This window comes from Lepisosteus oculatus, chromosome 4, assembly GCF_040954835.1.
Source record: "Lepisosteus oculatus isolate fLepOcu1 chromosome 4, fLepOcu1.hap2, whole genome shotgun sequence".
In the NCBI taxonomy this organism is placed as follows: domain Eukaryota; kingdom Metazoa; phylum Chordata; class Actinopteri; order Semionotiformes; family Lepisosteidae; genus Lepisosteus; species Lepisosteus oculatus.
The window spans coordinates 8,995,732-9,015,251 of record NC_090699.1 but is presented as its reverse complement, the minus strand read 5'-3'; the positions used below and the strand labels follow the sequence as shown (position 1 = coordinate 9,015,251).

The 19,520-nt window shown below is 36.9% G+C and overlaps 1 protein-coding gene across 1 annotated transcript; it reads left to right on the top strand.

Moving 5' to 3' along the window:
* Positions 1 to 5,914: 5,914 nt before the first annotated feature.
* On the top strand, positions 5,915 to 18,940 carry LOC138238187 (golgin subfamily A member 6-like protein 2). Its single transcript, XM_069188236.1, has 13 exons — positions 5,915 to 6,170; positions 6,377 to 6,721; positions 7,184 to 7,234; positions 17,062 to 17,103; positions 17,218 to 17,259; positions 17,718 to 17,759; positions 17,875 to 17,916; positions 18,037 to 18,090; positions 18,213 to 18,254; positions 18,381 to 18,422; positions 18,549 to 18,590; positions 18,707 to 18,748; positions 18,864 to 18,940. Exons 1-13 carry the CDS (start codon positions 5,915 to 5,917, stop codon positions 18,938 to 18,940), a joined length of 1,119 nt encoding a protein of 372 aa, XP_069044337.1.
* The last annotated feature ends 580 nt before the right edge of the window (positions 18,941 to 19,520 follow it).

The window sequence follows — 19,520 nt, the reverse complement described above, 5'->3', positions numbered from 1 at the left end:
AAACAGCAAGAACTAGGAACTCAGAATATAGCTACAGTAGAAACATAGCAAACTTTGTGAGTGAGTTTCTGAGCACTCCAGGATCGCAACTCTAATTACTTGAACCACCTGAGGCAGACATAATAATTAATTGCCTCCAGGTGGTACAAGACTTCCTGTATTCATATTGGCATCCATGACAACTGGCGCTGCTTTACGGGTACTGCTTAAATCTGAGTTGGCCCTGCAGTGCACCAACGGAGAGAAGCATGACAGTTATTTATTTCATTGGGTGGTGTGAGTAAATACAGAGAGCATTCCAGCTATACATAATACCCTTGTATGTTATTAGCTGGAAGGTCCATATCTATTCCCTAACTTTCAAACAATATATTTCAAAATAAGGAATGCTCTAAGGACCTTCAAACTTTCAAAAACAATAACATGCAGAAGAGAATTAGGAATTAAGGAATAATGGGAGATGAGAAAGGTCACAAGGACTGTTGTGGGAAATTGTTCATCCAAGGAGCAGGACACAGTCTTTTGTGGGCTCAGTTGTTTTATTGAGCTCAATAATGACATCAAAGCGCGTTGGGTCTGCCCCGCAGGACAGACAAACCGCAAGGGATTCCCAGCTCCTATATACAGTATGATCTCAGGAAGATGTTTTGTTTCACCACTTCATGTGTATTCGTCTTGCCCTTTGATATGTACTGTAGCATGAGTTGACCAGTTGGTTCTGTCTCAAGTCCTGTCCTTTGATGTGTAGCTGTCCTTTGATATGTAACATGAGTTGACCTGCTAAGTCCTGTCCCAAGTCTTGTCCTTTGATCTGTAGCTGCAATTGTTGGAGCTGCTTAAGATATGTTAAAACAGCCGACATATTACTCAATGCATCTGAAACAACACTGTAGTGTTGAATACAGATAAATTATATATATATATATTTTCCATCAATAATATATATAAGTGTTTTTCTACTTCAAGGACAGTATGGGAAAATTAACTATAATTATTTACTTCACGCTGAGTATTGTTTCCTGACTTACATTTACAACGTATTTGCTTCACGTTACATATTATTTCATGTCTATATATTAGTATATTCAGGAATCCGATAATGACCTGCTAAAGTGTAAATTTCAACTATTGTAAAGTCCAAATTAATTGTGCAATTTGCTAAATGTAGCTTTATTTAATAATGTATTTTTATGACAGCAATAAAATGTTTTCAAGTTCTCTAATAAATACAGACTGGCTGTGGGTACAAGGAAATAAAAGATGTGACACGCATAGGGTCCAACTACTCCTGCCTGCTACAGTGTGACACCAGGACAACACATAGCTTAGTCATAGATCCACAAAGACGTCCTATTGAACACAGTATATGATATACTATACTGTAGATTGCTGCACATTGATTTCTTGAGGTTACTGTGGTCCCAAGATCTGAAGGTTTGACTCTAGTCAGATGGCTTGGCACTACAGGTTGGGACACATGTACATTAGAAAGGGTATACTATTTAGCTTATCTAGTCTTATTGATGGTTTCAATATCATGGCTGGACAGCTTGTTCAGGACTCCTACAACATCTGTTCCCAAATTTCCCTGTGATAGTAACGGTTATTCTAGATCATCCACAACTGTTTTACAAGTTTTTACTAACATCACGAACAGTTCCCCTGCCTGCAGCAATGGTATCAGTATCAATTCAGCTACATTACTGTCTGAATCACCTACGATTCTCACTCCCAGTAAGAGCATTCTAGATCTCTTTCTGATTCCCCTTCATCTTCATGAAAAGAGAAAGGATCCAGGGATATTAAGCAATGGAGAGCAATACAAAGAGCAATGCAGGAATGGGTGTGGCCAGTGAGAAAGAATGGCCAAAAACATAAAAATCTGGGGTACAACTTTAAGGATTTCAAAGTTTCAAGTGTGAAAAACTTACCTGTAAATGCATGGAAGTGTTCTAAAAAGAAAACAGTCTTGTCATTGAAAGCTGGAGGGAAGTCTGATACTATTAAAAAAGAAATCTGATGTCTTTCTGGAAAAAAAGTCCTGAAAACCCTGTGTAATCACTGCTTTGATACCTTGTTATAAACCACTGGCCTCCTATTTTGTCAATGTTTGGATCAACGATACAGAGTAAGGAAGGACACAGTGCGGCAAAAATAAACAGATACACCAAGGAGAAGCTCAGTAAATTGACCTACAATAAAAATATGAATAATAAAAAGGATAATTTTCCATCAAGTATTTTATGTAAGAATAGAGAATATTCCTTGCACCACACTAGTTTACATTTGTGTGAGATGAAAGACTGAGTGACTTTTTTTGTAAACTTATGTACTCATGTTTTAAAATGAAAGTAGTTTTTAGCCTTTAAGGTCACACCCAAGCATTAAAGTCCACAATAATTAACAGCTCTTTTCAACTGTCACATACTGTACAGTTCATCCTGTCACGTGATGTTTTAGTTATTTGGTGCTGAAATAATGCATAATCAGTCAACCGTAATCGCATCAGGCAGAGTGCACTAAAGTTAGCGTAGGCTACTTTTTTCTCATTATGCTTTATTAAAAATAGCACTACCCGCAAATATAATTACATTTTTTTCTTTCAGGGTTTACTCCAGATCCATTGGTGTTCTCTAAAGAAACAAAAACAGTATGACAACTTATCTTTGTTGACTTTAGTATAAATTGTAAGTTTACAATTCAAGGTTACATTAACAAGGTTGCATTTCAGAATGAATTCAAATAATAGTAATTATTCACACAAGAACTGAGAGACTCTTCGATCTGCATGATGTGAATCACAAGCTACAGCAGGGGGAGGCATCATGGCTGCTGTTCTCTAAAGAAACAAAAACAGTATGACAACTTATCTTTGTTGACTTTAGTATAAATTGTACGTTTACAATTCAAGGTTGCATTAACAAGGTTGCATTTCAGAATGAATTCAAATAATAGTAATTATTCACACAAGAACTGAGAGACTCTTCGATCTGCATGATGTGAATCACAAGCTACAGCAGGGGGAGGCATCATGGCTGCTGTTCTGGTACATAAGGGCTTCTCATTGTCTTAAAATAATTCCAGGAATCTCTTCAGGCTTTTGCATTTCATGCAGGGATATTTTGTAGCATTTTTCTGATTGCGCAGTGGGTGGAGGTGTATTTTTTTTTTTAGTTTGTAATATGACGGTAAGGTTGCACAATTTTAGTCTCAGCAGCAGGTGGATGTTACAGTGACGTGGCAGACGTGGAATGACCCACAGCGACAGTGATCTATTGGCCGAATTCAACTTTGCCGTTTGAAATCTAGGCGCTTCCTTAGTATTCGGGCACATGAGCTACAGTAACTCATCTACTGTATCTGTGCATCTGTGCATCTACAGTATATAATAGAAAATACACATTTCAGACACTTCAGTGAGAGCCGAATCTCACTGAGATAAACTACTGTTTTTTGATTTTGTAATTAAATGTATATATATATAAAATTTGATGATAAGAAAAAAAACCTAAGGTTGCAAGCGAGAGGAATCCACTTCAGTCTCAAGATCTGGCAGTGTTTTATCTTTCAGGGTGTATGTTTCTGTTCTTGAAATGGTAATGCGCAATTTTTTCTAAAAACAAAAGGCAGAAATATTGGTGTGTATTGGGAAGCACAATTGGGTCGATAAGCGTTTGATTAAGATCAGAAAAACGGAAATCTACAACTGTAGAACAGAAACACTAGAAAAACCGTTTTCTGCAAGCGGAAGTGATGTAAAAAGGTATCTAGGGTGAAATATTACTATTTTTCTACGACCTGCGATAGACTAAAATTTAAAGTATGTTTGTGGCTCTTATGAAGAGTGGGTGTGAACAGTGAGCACACCTTCCTCACCTACTGCATCTCTGTTCTCACTGAGCGATAAGAGGAGGTCACCTGTGGTTTCATAACGTACTGTACCTGCTTGTTACAGTTTCACTTTTGGTTGTAAGATTATCTCTCTGCTTCGAAAAAAAATACATTAAATAATTTAAACAGGCACGAGTTTAATTATGGTAAGATTGACTGTAATATTTTTTTTTGATACCATTAGATGTTAATTATCGCTTACACTGCAACGTCTGGAGATGAAATTAAACTAGGGCGTAAACAAAGGAGCAAAGTCTATCGTGGAAAACTACACACGTGACAAGGTCATTTTGCGGACATAAAGGTATGAAAATAATAATAGGCTTCCTTTAAAAACGACAGTGTTGTAAAGTGCCTAGATTGTAATGAAGAGCTGCATATGTACTGTATATGTACAGTGGATATCATTCACAAGAACTCGGTTCGTGGAAATGAAAGCTTGAGTTTTGTATTGACTTCAGAAAATACGGACTGATAATTCTGCAGTTTGACTTTATGAATGGTGTCATGTGACGGACACCAGTCGTGATCTACTGGCTGATTTCTCCTTTGCAGTGTAAAATCTTGGCGCCTTCTCAGGGTTCGGATACTTGAATTGATCAACACCTTCCTGTAAGTATCAAGTCCTTACCGTGACGCAAATTTGAGTCTTAAAACTCTAAAAACACTTTTGCTGATTCTTAGTTTAATTTATCTATTTCACTGTTTAATTTGGTTAGGAATTAATTGAGCCAAGGACAATAGGATTAGGATACGGATATGTATTTCTACAATTGCAATGTACTACTTTGAATAATAATAGATTAGTGATTTAAAATTGTTTTATCATTATTATTGATTATTACTGGGCTGTGATAGAGCTGTTGCTACAAAGAACAGTGGTACTAGTGACATGTGGACAGTAGATATGTATTTTACTGGAATAAATACGGAGAGGACAATAGGACAAGACAGACAAGGTTAAGCTGCAACAAAGAATAAGTCATGACATGAAAGAAAACAAAATAGAGACATTAAAAAAAGAATTTTAATTTCAATCAGTGTGATTAGCTGTTTAGCCATGAAATAGTCAAGCACAAAGATCAAGAGTGACACTATGTTGCTTGTCTGAATATGCTGAACAGGGACTACTGAGACGTGTTGCTTGGGTCAATCAGTGCTTCTGTCCGATTGTGCAAAGTAACTTAAAGAGCTCGAGGAGAGTGAAGGAAAAGTCTGACAATTTGCTCTTTGACAGGAACGTTATGGATGTACCCACCAGGATAACTCTAGCGGGAACAGTGCCAGTCCTAATTGGGTTTGTCAGCTGGATATGGAAGGACACTATAATACCTTCTGAGCCTCCATTGCCAGGTATGAGATACTGATCAGCACTGATCTGTTCTTATAGCCCACCGGTCTGTTTCCAAACCAACCACATCTAGAGTAATGCACGATGTGATGTCATTTGGCATGATTGCTCCATTTCTTTCTTGCTGTGTAAAAAAATGATTTACTTAAACATAGATTAACACTTTGTTTAGACCACTTTTGTTTAGATCAGTAATTGCTCTGAAAGCCATTTTCTTAATATAAAGGTACAGTAGCAGCTACATTTTCAAGGTAATTGAAATGTAATATAAAGAATAATCTTGACTCATAGTCACTCACATAAGTGTTCTCTAATACTGATCACTCAAAAACAAGCCTCTTATTAAAGCTGACATGTTACTTCCAAACCGTTATTCCCATCCTTACAAAATTTAATTTAGTATGGCTTTTTTCAGTGGCTATGGAAAACAACCGAAACCAAAGTTTTATCATTTTTAAAAGTTTAGGCACAGGTAGTATTCTAATAAAACTTTTAAATCTCTCGTTCAAGATATGCCATCTTTTCACATTTTTGTGAAACCCAAATTTTCCTTGCCATATTCAAAACCAAATTATTATCATTTGTTCCTCCGTAGATCTCCTGGTTCCATTGGAACCTCTGACTGTCAGTGTGGGCAGTGACATCGTCTTGCCCTGTCACCTCACACCTGAGATGAGCGCCGTGTCTCTGGAGGTGAGGTGGTACAAAGGGAGCTCTGGTGAGCTGGTCCATCAGTACACAGACAGGAGGGAGACAGAAGGCCCAGCCTACCAGGGCAGAGTACAGCTGTTCCATCAGGAGCTGGAGAGAGGCAACGTGTCCCTGCTCCTCAAAGATGTCAGAACCTCGGACCAGAGCACCTACATTTGTCACATCAGTTCTGTGAAGGGAGATGAACGGGAGTCTCATCTGGAGATACTGGTTACAGGTAACAGCTGATGATAGAAGTTACTGGTAACACAGTTTCCAGTTACATGACTTTGGTTACAGGTAACACAGCTGAAGATAGTGGTTACAGGTACTGTAACACAGTTGAATTTCTTATATCTTGCTACGTAAAGCAAGATGATACAGGTGCACAGGTAGGAAAATGGCTACCATGAACCAATATAATTCTCTTTTGTTCACCCACAGATCAACACTTTAAACTCATGGTTCCATTGGAATTTTTGTCTGTCAGTGTGGGCAGTGACATCGTCCTGCCCTGTCACCTCACACCTGAGACAAGCGCCGTGTCTCTGGAGGTGAGGTGGTACAAAGGGAGCTCTCGTGAGCTGGTCCATCAGTACACAGACAGGAGGGAGACAGAAGGCCCAGGCTACCAGGGCAGAGTGCAGCTGTTCCATCAGGAGCTGGAGAGAGGCAACGTGTCCCTGCTGCTCAAAGATGTCAGAACCTCAGACCAAAACATCTACACTTGTCACATCAGTTCTGTGAAGGGAGATGAACAGGAGTCCCAGCTGGAGATACTGGTTACAGGTAACACAGTCGAAGTTAGTGGTTGCTGGTAACACAGTTCAAGATAGTCTCTTCAGGTGGCTACACTGAAAAACATGGCTGGTATGAGCCAATAAAGTTTAAGATGTGGTCATTTCCACATAATGTACTTATTCCTGTTCAATAAACTATAGCAGACCTATGAAACAGATTGCAGGGAGCATCTCTAGACGTTTGTGAGCCCTTATCTTCAGATCCATACCTATATTACAAGCTCAAACACAATTAAATATTTCAAATTCTCATTGTCAAATATATACTGTATGTAGCATTTTTCTAATGCTTTTGTGATATATATGAGTGACTGAAACACAACAACAGTTTCTGTACCTTTTTAGCTTTAGAAAATTTATAATTTCTCCTCATCATTAAATATCAAATCAAATTTTCAATTTTATCAGATCTACACAGCCTGGGTAATAGTCATCTGTCTTTCTTCTCCAGACTCTGTATCAGAAGATCTCCCAGCTCCTGAGACTCCTGTTCCAGTCACAGGTTATGTACAATTGGCTATTAATCATGTTTCATGTCAATCAATCAGTCAAAGTTGATTTATCAAACGCACAACAATACAGCATGCAGTAGTAGTTGCTGGCAATGAAATGTCTTTTCTACGAGCTCACCGGGGGGCGGATATAAATCACAAAATTAAGGTTACAAAAACTAAGGTTACATAATAATAGGTCATAATGTAATAGAAATTAAATAAAATAAACACAGACAAAACTCAATATAAATAGAGCTGCGATGTGTCCAGGGTGTATGAAGTACATTACAGTATGTCCAAGTACTGCAGTATGCACAGTACAGTGAAAACTGTGTGTCCATGTAGGCATTACAGGTGATTTGCTAAAGGAGCTGCAGGTTGGCTATTTAGCAGTCTTATTGCCTGGAGGTAGAAGCTGTTCTGTAGTCTGTTGGACTTGGACCAAATGCTTTGGTACCGTTTACCAGATGGTAGGAGAGAAAACAGTTTGTGACTGGGATGACTGGGGTCCTTGAGAATGGACCTGGACTTCTTAAGACATCTAGCTGAGTAGATATCCTGGATAGTGTTTGGTGGAGGAAGGACGAAGGCAGTGATTGCTAATCACTGACAGCTGGGAATGATTAAGTGTTGTCATCCCTCCCGAACTTTAGTTATATAAACTCCATTAATGGTTCCACACTTCCTGACTGGGAACACATCTGCCATTAAGGTTTTATTTGGACTCCTACAAGTACAAATGCATGCTTATAATATATAATTTTCTTTCACTATGTTTTGGAATTCTGACCAAACAGGAAGAGTGGGTTTAGGGGCAAATATCTATGTCTTATATATTGCTTTGTATCACTTTGTGGTAAGCCAAATTATCATTTCAGGACATCTCTAAATTATTTGAAGATATATTTAAATTTTCCTGTTAATTTCTGATCACTTCTTATTAATTATACTGAGATAATTGAAAATCTAATTTATCACTTCTGGATAGCATAGTTTGTTGATTGTTTTAGAATAATTGTTTACTTTTCCTTATTTATTTTATTACTGTAGTACAAATTATCTAACAGACAACCTGTTAATCTGTAGTTCAAATTGTGCTACAACAAAAATAAAAACGATTAGGGTTAAACTTACACATCTGTAATTATAAGAAAAGAATTACATGTGGTATTTATGGACAATTTTAAAATGGCAGAGTGTGCCATGTGAATAATATGTTTCAATTTTGTTATGACAACAATATCATCAGCTGTGAAATCTAATAAAATGTAGGCTATTGCTACTGAAAATCTACTGTGTGTTGTAGTTTAGCACCAATTCCAAAGGTAGTTTTCATTAAAATAAAATCTAAATTTGTATGTGTTTTGTGAAGTAACAATATAATTGACCATTATTTACCTATCCTTGCTAAATGTATTCATTTTTAAATACACTGATAAAAAAAAACCCATGAGTAACCACATGCATTGTAAGTAAAGTATCCAATTAAGAAATTAAGCGTGTAATAATATTATATTTGATTTGCTTTACAGTTGTCTTATTTTATTCTAAAATGTATTTCAGTTACAATGTATATCATGCAACGTTTAAAACAAGTAAACTAAAAAAGACTATAACATTAAAAACTGACTTATTCAGTCTACTACTGTCAATTTGCCATGGAACAGGTATTTGAAAATAATGAAAACTATTACAGCACAAACAGGGTGTTTCAACATTTGTGCTATACCAATTGAATGTGAATAAAAAAGCAAAAGGACCCTGTGTAAAAGTTCTTTAAATGTGATCTTTTATTTACATTTTGTCCCACAAAATAGGAAGAATGACAGTACTGTATAATGTACTGTATACAGTACTGTATACTGTATAAAAAGTACAGTCTAACAATCTGTGAAACTGTAATCTTTTAAGCTCCTTCTGGGTACACAGTAAAGCATATTCTGTATCATACATAATTTCACATACTTTATAAAATGTAATAATGATTTTTACAAAATTTTACAAAAATGAGTTTGGTATGAGTTTTAGAACGGGGTTTACAAAAACATGTTTCAATGATTTTTTTTTGTACATAGAAATTATTACAGCATACAGTACATAAGAAACACTCATGCACTAATCTAGTTGTTTTGTAGCTGTCAAAACAAACATTTTTTTAACAGTTAGCTACAGACTTCCATGTGTAGATTTAAGTTAAACCTCAAAACTACAAAGGCCTCAGACAACTTAAGTTAAAGAACACAGAGCTCTTAGTGGTAATATTGCTACAGTAGAGCAATAGGAGAAGAGATAGGAGATGGAGAGATAGTATGTTACAGATGCAGCCATTCAAAATGCACGGTACAAACCCGCGGTACGGAAAAGCCACCACAGGGCACCGCGGTAAGTGATTGGCTGGCCAAAATGACCGACAGGGGCACTTGTGGTGCATTGGTCGGTAGTGAAAAGATTTAATCATTTAATCTCTTTACTGTGCACATTTTAATCCGCTTAGTATTGAATATGTATATGAAATTTTACCACTAAAGGGAAATTTTAGTAGCTGAGCATAAAAAGAAGAGGAGCATAACGCATCTGAAGGTCATAAACGATATTAATTTAGGAACATAAACATTACTGTATGTAAACTGTACTGTGTATGGCTGGTCTTTTTAGTTTAAAGAAAAAATACACACCAGTCTTCCATTTCTCCCTAAACATTTTAAGCATGAAAGTTTTATGAAACGGTACCCAAATATGCAATTGCTGTATAGAATTAATTTTAATTTAAAAAAATGATTTAACACGAAAATTAAGCTGTTTACATCTTCCGCCTGAGAACATAGTCACCTGTTGCTACCCAACGCAGAAACACAGCCACTAACTAGCAAAGAGAGGACATTAGCTAGCCAATATGATAAAGAAATAAATGATTATTTTGTTTATTTCTTTTGCACATTTATTTGAACATTTCCATCAATTTTACAAGCACTTGAGGAAACGCCCGTTTTCCATGTAAATAGTTCCCTGGTTCCGCACCCCGCACCAAACAAATTTATATTTCTAAATATCACAATATGATCGAATTTAAGTCATTTAAATAAATCGCGTTTAAATCGCCTTTATTTAAAACCCATAAATAAAGCTGATACTGTTTAGACTTTTAATTTAAAACTGTATTACAGCAGCACAATGCACAATGCAATGTAAATCGCTATCTTTGTCTTCTGCGTAATAATGTTCACCTCTCTGTCCAGCAAATTAACAATAATAATAATAATAATAATGAACTTTATTGTATATGGTGCCTTTAACGGTGGCTCCTCAAAGCACTTTACAGGATAAAAACAATAACAACAATAGTGTTAGGCTGGGCAAACGATTTTTTTTTATAGAAATAATGATGTGTTCCGGCTTAGACATTAACGAAGAGCATAACACGTGGGCGGCGTAGCGGTCGGCTCTGGCTTTCCCATCTACTGTATACACTGCAAGTACAACCCCCCTCTCTGCGGGAGTGCGGTCTGTGACGAAATAAACCGGTTTCACAGGTATTTTCAAAGTAGAAGGGGGCGAGATTTCCAGCGAAAGACACCTCCCCCCCTCCAAAACCCAGTAAGTACAGTACTTACTAGTTAAGAAACTGAATGAAATCGCTTTAACATGCTAATGCGTTGGTGTAACAGTCCGGGCGTGGCAAGCTTCTAATGTCAACTCGACTACGGTGAAAGGAACCCTTCTTTCATTGGAAGACAATGAACATATTCTAGCCCTAAATGAATTCATAGCAAAAATGGTTTACATAAAAGACATTTTTCCTAGAAAGTTTAGCCTTTGTCACTAACGAAACCACTAAATAAAGACATAAATATAGAAATCTTAAGATTTTTAAAATACATGACTTTGCAAAAATTTATTTGAAAATAAAAACGATTACAACCGCCAGGGGAGAGAGAGAACAGGGGAGGGATGTTGGTTTTGCATGTGGAACATGTTGGCTATGGAAATAAGGTCTATTTGGGAATGTGGAGTTACATGTTCTGGCTGTTTGTGAATTATCGTTGTTGAGTATGGAGTGTTGAGGTATTGATTTGTGTAATGCTTAATGTTGAAAATTGAGGTGGATTTTGTTTATGATAAAGAGGATAAACTGTGATGGGAGGAGTGTTTTGTTTTGCATAAGGGGCGGGATTATGATAATTGGAGGAATTTGAGAGAGTTTGCGGGCTATTTTTGGTTTGTATTACGAATAATTCGTACAAGATATTGAGATTTGTTGATAATTGGAGGACAGTTTTAATGGTTTGATTATTTGATTTTGTATTGTGGTTGTTATCTATGTTATTGGTTGGTATTATGTTTATATGGTTGTTTTTGTTGGTTGGTCGTTATTATGGTTATTATGTTTATTGTGTCATTTTTGATTATTGGATGTAATAATCAAAAGAGAGAGAGAGAGAGAGAGCGAGCTCCTTCTTTTTACTTTTGTAGCCAAAGGGCCTTGCAGATCAGATTCCCTTCCCCCTACGGAAAGACAGACACATTTTTTCACAGTTTAGAAGTCGCTATTCAGACGCAGGCGAGGCGAGCAGCCCCTAGATAAAACATCAACTTTATTTAAACTCCAATGAAAGTATTAATGGGTTTTAATCACCGTACTCTTATGGAACATGCCACCAGCCATCTGCATTGAACGATTAAAAATAAAAACGATTACGATTGGCACTCCTGTAGCTTTTTCACGAAACCTCTTTTTTCACGAAACTTCCAACAGAGCTGTTCAACCGGTTTTTATCGGGCACCTCTTATGTCAGGCATAAGTGATAAATATACAGTATTTAGTTGAAAAGCTGTACAACGCAAGACATTTCGTTACTCTAGGAGGTTTCGTAAAAAAGCACATTGTGCTGCTGTAATAGTTTTAAAAAAGTCTAAACGGTATTAGCTTATGTATGGGTTTTAACTTAAAAAAAGTCAAAAACCGCAATCAAAATTTAGCGCTTTTAGATACGCGATTCCATGTTTTTCTTTAATCCCTGGCGGGACCGAGCGTCCATAAGAATCAAGTTATAGGTTTCATTGTGCTTTGACAGAAACCAAATTATATAGTTTTTAATTTCTTTAGATATGCGATTCCAAATTATATTCCCTATTAATCAAATTCTAAAAGTATGCTTGTTGACTCCGGTATCGAGCGTATTCGCAGAAAAGCTTAAAACTACCACTTTTTATACACATGTTATTTCACGTTAGTTAAAGACTGCGATGCTTAAAATGTTTAGGGAGAAATGGAATACTGGTGTGTATTTTTTCTTTAAAGTACCGAGACCGGCCATATACAGTTTACATACTGTATGTTTATGTTCCAAAACTAATATCGTTTATGGATTTCTCACACGTTATGGTAAAATTCCATATAAATATTCAATACTTAAACGGGCACATTAAAGACATTAAATATACATATACATACTGTATACAGGACAGTATACATGTTCCTAAATCAATATCTTCTATGAGCATGTGAAAGGCATGGTGAATGTGGACCAGGGCAATACTTTGAGTTTACAGCTGGTCCAAGGTCATTCATTATACTGTAAATACTATTAGTAATAACTTCGGTAAAGACTTTGATAGCGACAGCTCAAACATGCTCCCCCCCTCCCTCTCGATTCATTTCAATTTAAGGCGCTTTATTAGCATGACAGATGGGTACAATCAGTGTTGGGTATTTACTTTGTAATCTGTATTGCTTTGAGATGCCACTTTTAAAGGTGATATATAAAATCAAGGCTTTAACTTGCTTTAACTCCACAAGTCTGAGTTCTTGTGTCCATCCTATCTGAGCCCGAAAGTATTACAATATGTATCTTTATATCAGGTGGTGTACAGCTTTTTAGTATAGATTACACTTTTCTAAAATGTATTTAAAAATAAAAAACGATTACAATCTAACCTTTCCACGTTTGATCCCAAGATCCCAAGAAAAATAAATCTAAACGGGGAGAAAGCTATGCTGAAAGTTTATTAAGATAATTAGAAGACAAAGATATCAATTTATGTTGCATTTGTCTGATTGTGAATCAAAAAACACATATATTTAAACATGCGTTTGCAATTTAAATCAAAACGCGATTTAAATCAATATAAATGTTTATATTGTAACGCATAGGTGACTTCTTCTTCTTCTTCTTTTTCACAGCCTTAGTCCCAGACTGTCCTGGGGTCAGCTGCTTTGGTTGCTCTTCTCCACTTGTCTCTGTCGAGCACATCTTCCTCATTCACTTCACACACCCCCATATCTTTTCTCACACAATCTATCCATCTCTTTCTAGGCCTGCCTCTTCCTCTGTTACCTTCCACCTCAAATTCCATTACCCTCTTTGTTACTTCCTCAACGTCCCTCCTCATGATATGTCCATACCACCGTAACCTCGCCTCTCGCATCTTCTCAACCACATCCACCACTCTACATCGTCTACCAATTTCTTCATTTCTGATCTTATCCTTCATTGAAATCTGTAGAATCCATCTCAACATTCTCATTTCAGTTCTTCTCATCAAGTTCTCTTCCCTCTTTCCAACTGCCAAGCATTCAGCTCCATATAGTAGTACAGGTCTAATCACAGTCTTGTACATTTTGCACTTTAACTTTCTAGGAATTTTCCTGTCACAGATTATTCCAGTTATTTCTCTCCACTTGTTCCATCCAGCTTTCACTCTTTGTTTTATTGCCTCCAGTGTTTCTCCTCCCTTTACCAGTTTTGATCCAAGGTATTTAAAGCCATCAACTTGTTTCAGTTTTCCTCCATTTGTCTCCTCAACATTGGTCATAGTATCTCCTCTTCTCTCCATTACCATTATTTCAGATTTTTCTGCATTCATTTTCAGTCCACCCTTTTCCAGACTCCTCTGCCATTTGAACACTTTCTCCTGTAGTTCTACTTCTGAATCTGCCATCAGTGTCACATCATCAGCAAAGATGAGTTCCCAAGGCACTTCTGTTCTTACCTCCTCTGTCAGTGTGTCAATAATGTTTATGAAAAGGAAAGGACTTAGTGCTGATCCTTGGTGTACTCCAACTGTGATTTCAAACTCTTTTGTCTTTCCCCGTTGTGTTATCATCTTCGTAGTTGCATCTCTATAGGTTGCTTGAACTAACTTCACCATGCTTTCTGCTACTCCCTCAAGCACCAATACACCACCTCTCTGGGCACACGGTCATATGCCTTCTCCAAGTCCAGAAAGGCCACATACAGCTTTTTCCCTTTCTCTAGTGTCTTCTCCTGTAACCGTCTCATCACAAAAATGGCATCTGTTGTGCTTTTCCCCGCTGAGAATCCAAATTGTTAGTTGTGGATCCTGACTATCTTCCTGAGTCTCTTGTCCAGAATTTTTTCCAGGATTTTCAATCCATGTTCCAGAAGTTTTATTCCTCTATAGTTTTTACACTCCATTGGGTCTCCTTTCTCCTTGTAGATGGTAACCATACTGCTTTTTGTCCATTCTTCTGGAATTCTCTCTTCCTTTGCAATATTGTTTAGCAATCTCGTCAGCCACTGAATCCCCTCTTCATCGAGGTTCTTAAAGTGTTCTGCTGCTATTCCTGATGGTCCAGTTGCTTTGCCCACTTTCATCTCTTTGATAGCTTCTGTCACTTCCTTTACTGAAATTTCTTGGATTGGTCCACAAACTACGTCTGCCTCCACTAGGTTCTCCCTCTCATTTTCTACATTTAACAGATTTTTGAAGTACTCCAGCCATCTTTGCTTGATCTGTTATTCTTTAATCAAGACTCTGCCTTCTCCATCCTTGAGTATTGCCACCAGGATAATATATTTTTTCTGTCTCGCTCTATGTTTAGCAATCTTGTAGATTTGTTCCTCTCCTTCCTTTGTTAAAAAAGTTTCTCATACCATTCTTTCCAGGCTCTTTCCTTTGCTCTTGCTACACTTCATTGACTATTCATTGTTATTAAAATAACTTAAATTCGATCATGTTGTGGTATTTAGAAATATAAAAGTCAATTAATTGTCCATAATATTGCTATTCTATTTTTTCAAAGAAATGTCACAGTACACAAATATAATCATATCGTTATTAATTTCTTTAGATATGTGATTCCATGTTATATTAGGAGAAAAGCTTAAAACTACCACTTTTTTACACGCTATTTCACGTTAGTTAAAGACTTCGATGCTTAAAATGTTTAGGGAGAAATGGAATACCGGTGTGTATTTTTTCTTTAAAGTACTGATTCTTGGAATCTGACTGGCTGACACCCTTCTGAAGTGGTTCCATAATATCTGGTATACGGAAAAGAAAGCGTTGATTTTATGAAAAATTAATAATGAAATTATGAAACGCTCTGTTAAAAGCAAGGGAGTTTTTACGTCCGTTGCAGTAAAAGAAAATGCCTGACAAAGTATGGCTTGGACAGATTCCAAGTGCTTGTACAAATTTGCTAAAGAAATTGGAAAAAAAAGTCATTCCTTTATCGTATTGGCTAGCTAATGTCCTGTTTGTCAAAGAAAAAACTAAAAGTATTTTCGTTTAAAATGACGGTTAGAAAGAATGTGGACCAGCGTAATACTTTGAGTTTACAGCTTGTCCAAAGTCATTCATTATTAATACTATTAGTAATAGCTTCGGTAAAGGCTTTGATGCATAAATATTTCTGATAAAGGTAGGTTGTGTACTTTTGTCCAACTGAGCAATCTTGCTTTCATAAAATATACCAACTTTTTAATGACTGATGATGAACATGCTGTAATACACAGTTTAAATTTAAAAGCTCAAATGCTGTACATGAGAGGTTAAGCTTTATTGGCTCCTCCTGGCGGTTTTACAAGGTGATTCCGGATACTTTCCAGCATGACCTCAAATGACACGATATACCACGTGATACTGCGTTTTGATGCAACACGCCCACCGGGGTATACCACGAAATACCCCACCCATTTTGAATGGCTGCATCTGTATATGCCAGTCTTTTCTAAACATAAAGTGTTGTGATGCTGCCAGGGACAGCATCCCTGCAGGGTGGTACTTCCCCATTTCTTTGCCCTTGTTAGGATGGCTGACCAAGGCTGCTGATTGCAGAGTGGCAGATGCTACAATCACTAAATCGGGGATCGGCTGTATTGCCCATATTAGCTGAGTGCTGAACTGGTAGCCAGAAAGAGTACAGGTAGATGCTAGTTGAGAAGAGTCTCAACTAGCGAAGTTGAAAGAGGACTTTGGCTGTGAGAGGAGCTGTCTCTGCTCTGTGAGAGAAACCACTGTGTTATGAACCACCGCTCACATAGAAGATTATTTAATAAGGAGCTATTTGTATGGAAGCCAGTAAACAGCTCACCTGCCTGTCTTATTAATTAGGGATTGAGTGTAAATAGTAACCAGGAGCCCAGTTAAAGGCTAGGTATTCCTTTATATCTTACTTACATGGGGTTTGTCTGGGGTCAGGCACTTGCCTAAATTCCAGCGCCTGATTGTCAGGTGACAGTTGTCAGGTGCCTGGATATTAAACAGGTTTACATAAAAATAAAAATAATATCTTTGGTTCAAAGGCCATATTTTACAACAAAGCACAAACACTGATAATATAACTTCTACACTATAGTTATGGGCATGGTCATCGGTCTGACTGCATTGTATTCTGTTGTTCACTCTTTTTAGTTGTATTTTTAGACATGAGAGTAGCAGAGCTTGAGGAACTAATTGAGAAACTACAAAATGACAAACGTACAGTATTGCATGTGGTTTATAATACACTTTTAACTGTGAAAGCCATCAGTCAGACTGTATTGTACTCTGCTATTCACTCTTATTCTCTCTCTATTTTTTGCTTATGTAGAAAAGCTTGAAGAAGAGAATAAGAAGCTGCAGAATGAGAGAGGTACAGGACTGTTTGTTGTTCTGTTTAATAGTTCTACATACAGTTATAGCTGTGACAGCCATCAGTCAGACTGTATCGTACTCTGCTGTAAACGCTTGTTGTTTGTGTTTGTAGAGAAGCCTGAAGAAGAGAATGAGAAGCTGCAGAATGACAAAGGTACAGGACTGTTCGTGGTTTTGTTTGATAGTTCTTCAGTACAGTTATAGCTGTGTCAGCCATCAGTCAGACTGTATTGTATTGTACTGTACTGTACTGTTTACTCTTGTTGTTTGTATTTATAGAGAAGCTTGAAGAAGAGAATAAGAAGCTGTGGAATGACAAAGGTACAGGACTGTTTGTGTTTCTGTTTAATAGTTCTTCAGTACAGTTATAGTTGAAACAGCCATCAGTCAGACTGTATTGTGCTCCGTCATTCACTTTTGTTCTATGCATTTATAGACAAAAAAGTAGCAGAGCTTGAAGAAAAGAATATGCAGCTGCAGAATAACAAAGGTAAAGTGCTGTTTGCAGTCGTAATAGGTTTACAGTACAGTTATAGTTGAAACAGGCATCAATCAGACTGTATTGTACTCTGCTATTCACTCTTATTCACTCTCTATTTTTTGCTTTTGTAGAGAAGCTTGAAGAAGAGAATAAGAAGCTGCAGAATGACAAAGGTACAGGACTGTTTGTGGTTTTGTTTGATAGTTCTTCAGTACAGTTATAGCTGTGTCAGCCATCAGTCAGACTGTATTGTACTGTACTGTTTACTCTTTTTGTTTGTATTTATAGAGAAGCTTGAAGAAGAGAATAAGAAGCTGCAGAATGACAAAGGTACAGGACTGTTTGTGGTTCTGTTTAATAGTTCTTCAGTACAGTTATAGCTGTGACAGCCATCAGTCAGACTGTATTGTGCTCCGTCATTCAGTTTTGTTCTATGCATTTACTGTATAGACAAGAAAGTAGCAGAGCTTGAAGAAAAGAATACGCAGCTGCAGAATAACAAAGGTAAAGTGCTGTTTGCAGTCGTAATAGGTTTACAGTACAGTTATAGTTGAAACAGGCATCAATCAGACTGTATTGTACTCTGCTATTCACTCTTATTCACTCTCTATTTTTTGCTTTTGTAGAGAAGCTTGAAGAAGAGAATAAGAAGCTGCAGAATGACAAAGGTACAGGACTGTTTGTGGTTTTATTTGATAGTTCTTCAGTACAGTTATAGCTGTGTCAACCATCAGTCAGACTGTATTGTACTCTGCTATTCACTCTTATTCACTCTCTATTTTTTGCTTTTGTAGAGAAGCTTGAAGAAGAGAATAAGAAGCTGCAGAATGACAAAGGTACAGTACTGTTTGTGGTTTTATTTGATAGTTCTTCAGTACAGTTATAGCTGTGTCAACCATCAGTCAGACTGTATTGTACTCTGCTATTCACTCTTATTCACTCTCTATTTTTTGCTTTTGTAGTGAAGCTTGAAGAAGAGAATAAGAAGCTGCAGAATGACAAAGGTACAGGACTGTTTGTTGTTTGTTCTTTAATAGTGCTACATACAGTTATAGCTGTGTCAGCCATCAATCAGACTGTATTGTACTGTACTGTTAACGCGTGTTGTTTGTGTTTGTAGAGAAGCCTGAAGAAGAGAATGAGAAGCTGCAGAATGACAAAGGTACAGGACTGTTTGTGATTTTATTTGATAGTTCTTCAGTACAGTTATAGCTGTGTCAACCATCAGTCAGACTGTACTGTGCTCTGCTGTTCATTCTTATTGTTTGAATTTGTAGAGATGTCCGAAGAACAGAATGATAAGCTGCAGAATGATAGAAGTACAGTGCTGTTTGTGGTTTTATTTAAAGGATAACACTTGACAATCATTACTTTGTCATGCAGTTTCTTATTCTGTGCTCTAAGCTCTGCTACTCTCTTATCAATAAATACAAAGAATAAATGTATAGAGAACAAATGTATCGCATTGATGCAATGATACAGTCTGACTGATGCCTGTTTCAACTATAACTGTTCTGTAAAACTTTTAAAGAACTGTTATAAACACAACTTTTAATTTGAAGTGAATATAATTGAGGTTCTACTTTTTAAAGTTTAAGATTTAAAGTCATGCAAGGTAGAAGTTAGGCAGGAACATGCCATTGTTTCTTATTTTTGATTTTCTTTAAAAAATGTTTGAAAAATCAGCTTCCCACTTTCACCTTGCCATAACTATAGTGGGATTGTAGCATATTTGGGGACTCATAGTGGTCCTTTGTATTACAAGTATTACGGTAATGCAGTTTGTATTGTGGGTAATTGTGGTGTCCATTGTAGCTTTCAGTTTAGCTGATTTTATTCTGCTTTGGAGCAGTCTGAGTAATATTGCAAGACAGCAGATTTTGAACTGAGGAAGGCGTTTAACCCCCTTCCACGACAAAGACAAACTGATAAAG

Excerpts from the sequence above, each read along its gene's own strand:
- LOC138238187 (XM_069188236.1), top strand. The coding sequence starts at position 5,915 with ATGAGCGCCGTGTCTCTGGAGGTGAGGTGGTACAAAGGGAGCTCTGGT. Across the intron at positions 18,591-18,706 it reads GAAGCTGCAGAATGACAAAG|AGAAGCCTGAAGAAGAGAAT; the intron begins GTACAGGACTGT and ends TTGTGTTTGTAG. Across the intron at positions 18,749-18,863 it reads GAAGCTGCAGAATGACAAAG|AGATGTCCGAAGAACAGAAT; the intron begins GTACAGGACTGT and ends TTGAATTTGTAG.